Here is a 5,532-nt window from a genome sequence, read left to right as displayed (position 1 = left end):
CGGGGCGGGGCCGCCACCCGTAATCATTAACTCTGTCCGGCCGCAACTGGCGCGAGCGGTCTCTGCCCGCTTCCAGCATTTTCCTGGGTGCACCGGTGCTGTGGATTGGAGCTCAGGGGTTACGTAAGCGGGCTCCACGGCAGGCTGACGCGTTCGAATCCTGCGCTGCCCCTCAGCCAGCTGTGCCACTTGCCCTGGGCGGGAGATTGCCTTTCTAAACACTCCTTATTTAGGTTTTGATCTACAATAAATTGCACACATTTAAAGTGCAAAATTTGATGCGTTTTTACGTATGTTCGCTTCCATGCAACCATCATCACGATCAAGATCATGAACATATCCATCATCCCTAAAAGTGTCCTTCCTCTTCCTTCTTCAGGCAGCCATTGATCTGCTTCCCCTCCCTGTGGTGCCTTCATTTTTCTTGGGTCAGTACCTAGGAGTGAATGGCTAGGCCACATGGTAGATGTATGTTTATAACTTCTTAGGAAACTGCCACAGGGGTGGCACCATCGCACACCCCCACCGTCAGTAGGTGAGAGCTCCCGGCCCCTGGCCCTGCAGATGCACCAGCGCTTGGCATGGTCAGTTGTTTTAATTCTAGCCATTCTCACTGGTGTGTAGTGGTATCTCATTGTAGTTTTTTTAAAATATATATATATATTTCATTGATTTTTTACAGAGAGGGAGGGAGAGGGATAGAGAGTTAGAAACATCGATGAGAGAGAAACATCAATCAGCTGCCTCCTGCACACCTCCTACTGGGGATGTGCCCGCAACCAAGGTGCCAGAATCGAACCTGGGACCTTTCAGTCCGCAGGCTGACGCTCTATCCACTGAGCCAAACCAGTTAGGGCTCATTGTAGTTTTAATTTGAGTTTCCGTAATGATTGATGATATCCAATGTCTTTTCATGTGCTTCTTTTTTAAATTTTTTTTATTGCTTAAAGTGTTACAAAGAGTATTACATATGTGCTTCTTTACCTATTCAAGTTTTCTGACCATTTTAAAAATTTAGTGTTTGTTTTTTTACTGGGTTTTGAGAGTTATTTTGGATACAAGCACTTTAGCAGATATATCATTTGCAAGTATTTTCTCTTCATTCTCACAGTGTCTTTCAAAGAGCAAATGCTCTTAATTTTGATGAAACTCAATATATCAAATGTTTCTTTTATAGACTGATATTTTAGTGTTGCAACTAAGAAATCTTTGCCTGACCCAAGGTCACAAAAGATTTTCTTTTATGTTTTCTCTTATGTTTTATAGTTTTTTTGTTTGTTTGTTTTACATTTAGGCCTGTGATCCATTTTTAGTTAATTTTTCATATGCTCTGAGTTATGGATCCAAATTAACTTTATGCGTATGGATATTGAATTGTTCCCTTCTCCACTGAATTACCTTGTGTGGAGAGCGGCTACAGCGTTTGGACAGGTTCAAGCCTCGGACTAATGGGAGGGCACGATCCTCTCGTGGCAAAGCCACGTGCGAGTCCCAGCTTGGAGGGCAAAGCCCTCCCAGCACAATTATAGCCAAAGGCTATCGTTGTAAGCTTGACCTTATGGTCCGAACCTGTGGTCCCACGTGGCTCAGTGATATGGGCTGCGGGAGGTGCAGCAAGTAAACAAAGCTTGATCAGGTGCATGTAATTGAGTAGATTCGAAACCCACGAGAACGTTGTCAACATCTTGACCACGCCCTTACTTTGCCTCGTGGAATCTGGCTAGAAAATAAAGACTTGGCTTGCAGGCCGTGGTGCTGTCTCTCCATCAGAGAGGGCAGCGCCCACCTAGCCCAGTGGTCGGCAAACTCATTAGTCAGTAGAGCCAAATATCAGTAGTACTTCTTCAAAATAGACTCACCCAGGCCGAAAACCGATTTCTGCGCATGGGCCACGAAGTTTCAATCGCACTGTACGTCCCTCACGTGGTGGTATTTTATGGAAGAGCCACACTCAAGGGGCCAAAGAGCCGCATGTGGCTCGCGAGCCACAGTTTGCCGACCACGGATCTAGCCCCAGCTTTATCCTCCTGTCTGTCTTTTCTAATCCTTCACCGCCCACCCCCCCCACCAGGTTCATCCATGGCCGTGCTGGCTCGGGCACACCTTTGTACACTTGTTTTTTAAAAATCAAGGGGCCGTGTATGTGTGAGTTTATTTGGGGAGTTTCTCTTCTGTCCCATTGATCTATATGTCCATCTGGATGCTAATACCACACTGTCTGGAGACTGTAGCTTTATAAAGCTGGAAGTCAGGTAACATACGTCCTTTAACATGAAAAACATTTTTTTAAATTAACCTTTATCCCTGCGCTCCACTTTTACTCATGTCCTCACAATAGTGACCTTTCTAATGTGGTAATATATATTTTTGTTTGTACATGTTCTTCCCCAAAAAAGCATGTTGTTGTTTCACCTCTATGTATTTTTTTGTCAATTGTACTATTATGCCATATCTCATTCCAGAATAGTTAGTGGACAGAATAGAATAGTGGATAATTCAAAGCAGAATAGTTAGTGAGCAATTCCTATTCATCTGTGTTGCTATATGTATAGTTAATCTGTAGTTTCTAACTGCTACTTAGGATTCTGTGGTGAGAATCCACCATGATTTATCGTTCTACCAGTGATGGACACTCAGATTGCTTCCAGCTCCCTGCCACTATGCCACCACACACACACACACAGAGCCAAACAACAAAGTGATCCTGCAGGGAACATCTCTCTCAACTCGACAGCTCTCAGGCCTGTGGGAAGTTTCTTAGACAACGTGTGTACATGCATATCCTGTAAATCCAGCAATTCCCCCATGGGTATGTATGTACCCATAGCTAGTTCCAGATGCCGTCCAGATGGCTGCACCAGTCCCCATCCCACTGCAGTGTGTGAGGGTTCCTTTTCCCCCGCGTTCCTCACACATACCTACTCACACTTGGCGTTATCTAGCTCTTTAATCTTTGCCAAGTTCATAGGTATAAAACGATAGCTCACTGTTTTACTTTGCATTTTTCTAATTACTAACGATTCCGAGCACCTCTTCATATTGCTTCTTAACATTTGGGACTTAATGTTTATAAATTGCTTTTTAATATCCTTTGCAAAATTTTTAGAATTTATAGTGCTCCTTTTTTAGTTGATTTGCAGGAGTTTATAGCTAGACATTAACTGCTTGTCAGTTTTAGATATTGCAACTATCTCCTTCCATTCAACCATCCATATACTAACTTCTTCTATGCGGGCCTCTGTGGGCAGAAATCTTATATTTTGGTGTAATGAGATTTCTCCTTTCCCTCTATAACTTAGTGCTTTTAAAGGCTTATTTGATAAGTCCCCTCCCACCCCTTTTACAACAAAATGTTCTTGCTTTTCTTCTGACCTTGTAGTTAGATAAATTTAGGACCCGATGTGAAAGGTCCCCGTTAGAATGCAGCGTTCGGCTCCAGTAAAACTGGACGTCACCTCGTGGCTTCTGCTAAGCGTCCGCCTGTGGAGGGACTGGGGCTTCCCAGACAACGCTGCCCAGCAGAGACTGGCAACGCCTGGGACTGAGAAACAGTGGTTCGTTTTTATCAGGACGCCACAGTTTGCTATGCAGCAATAGCTGACAGGACAAATAGATTCCTGAGCAAAAATGGGCACCTGGAAGTGGCGTGTTAAGAGCAACCTAAAGCACAGTATCAGCTTGCGACCGGTGTGGGGTATGAGGCAGGAGGCAATTTTGAAACGCAGTGAGAGGGTTCTACCGCCGCCCAGGATGCAGAAAGCTGCGGAGTGTCGCTCCCACACTAACAAGGAGAAAAGCCTGGATACACTGCAGAATCATCGCGTTTCTTCAGCTTGCCAAGGCACGGAGGTCACTTGGCAACGGAGTAGCCTGAATTGGAAGGAGGAGAGGATGCGGACTGGCTCACCTGTGCCAGGGCTCTTGCGGGAGAGGGAGGACCCGTGGCCGTGGCCGTGGCCTCGTGAGGAGGGGGTAAGAAGTCAGCTACAATGTTCACACATTGTTGCAATCAGGTGTGTGCCTCCTGCCAGTGGAGTGGCTGGGGGAGTGTGCACACACTAAGAGCTTTTATTGATGGGCCTCCACCAGTGCTCAGGGGAGAGTGGGGAAGGGCGAGAGGTGGGAGTGAGACGCCCTCAGCACAGTAGGGGCAGGAGGGGATGGGTCAGCTGCTGCTGTGGGAAAAGTGCCAGACCCCGTCCTCCTCTCCAGACCCCTGCCCAAAAGGAGCAGAAGCCTTGAGCCACTAGGAGGGGGCCAGCAACCCTGTCACTTCCGGGGCTAGGTAAAGGCTCATTGTGGCTTCATTTCGGTAGGAGGGAAAGAATCCCTCTGCCTGGGGGAGGTGCAGAGAGCAGTTCTAGGTCGGGATCCTATACCAATACCTTTAGAGGTCGCTATCGCGGGGAGGAGCAGGGAGCTCCGCTAAGGGCTGCCACAGATCACAGGCAGGCAGTCTGGCTACCAAGGGGTGGGGATGGGCATAGGAGGGGCGGGAACACTGCAAAAGCTCCCGCACTGGGGACCACAGAGAGCCCACCCCTGCACCAGTTCCAACTTAGCTCTCAGCTGCAACAATAGCAGCCTGTCTACCACAGGAGAAGGGGAGAGCGTGGAAGGACTGGAAAAGGCCACCTGACAATGCCGTGCTGACGAGCACGTGGGGTCACTGCAACTCCCCTAATCGCTGATGGAAAACAAAATGGTCCAGCTCCTTCGGAAAACAATCGGGCAATTCCCAATGCCGTTACGCGTACACTTACCGTGTGATTCAGCAATCCCAGTCCAGGAGAAAGACCAGAAACCTCTATGCAAATGTGCATGACAGCGTATCTGGAAAGAACCTAAATGTCCCCCCGCAGCTGAATGAATGAACAAAGAGGGTCCATTCAGACACTGGAGTACCAGTCAGCAATGCAAAGGAACAGCCCGCTGACCCAGCAGCAGCACGGGCGAATCTCAGACACGTGACGCTGCGAGACAGAAGCCACACTCAAACGCTTCTCAGAAAACTGTTAAAAAATGAAACTGTGTGCTTACAAATATTACACACTGACGATGGGAAGAATTGTGCAGAGAGACGCCGGCTCTGTACACAGTGAGCCTGTGTCTCGTCCGTTACCCACACGCTTCTCGTCCGCGATGCCACTTACAGCTTCTGGCCCGCGCCTTTGTGTCACATGCTGGGTGGGTGGGTACAGCGGAGGCGGGAATGTTTCTGGAATGCATGTCTAGCACCAGAATGGCTAGTAATAACTAACCTAGACATGGATGTGACTGAGAATCCCGTGCATTTATCCCTCTAAATCCAAATTAAGTGTATCCCAACTCAATTCGCCCGTAGTCTGATCCCCAAACACGCCCAACAATTTACTCGAGCACAACCTACATGAGGGTGTGGCAGAGGGGAAGATGGAGTGAAGACAGGGGCTTAACCTAGTGCTGGGCCAGGAGCCTTTCCGGCCGACCCCACCCGGGTCCTGACCACCGTTTGTGTGTCTCCTCTCTTTCCCTTGATTCTGAAGGATGAAA

The 5,532-nt window shown here is 47.9% G+C and overlaps 1 protein-coding gene across 1 annotated transcript in view; it reads right to left on the bottom strand.

The window, feature by feature from the left end:
• PCBD1 (pterin-4 alpha-carbinolamine dehydratase/dimerization cofactor of hepatocyte nuclear factor 1 alpha) overlaps positions 1-4,851 on the bottom strand; it is an 11,245-nt gene extending 6,394 nt beyond the window's left edge. The window contains exon 1 of the mRNA XM_005882705.2: positions 4,764-4,851. Coding sequence (XP_005882767.1) covers positions 4,764-4,823 — 60 coding nt within the window. The 5' untranslated portion in view covers positions 4,824-4,851. The remainder of the gene's footprint in view (positions 1-4,763) is intronic.
• Between the last annotated feature and the right edge of the window lie 681 nt (positions 4,852-5,532).

Source organism: Myotis brandtii, unplaced genomic scaffold, assembly GCF_000412655.1.
Source record: "Myotis brandtii unplaced genomic scaffold, ASM41265v1 scaffold735, whole genome shotgun sequence".
NCBI classification, from domain to species: Eukaryota; Metazoa; Chordata; class Mammalia; order Chiroptera; family Vespertilionidae; genus Myotis; species Myotis brandtii.
This window is presented reverse-complemented; position numbering and strand designations above follow the sequence as displayed.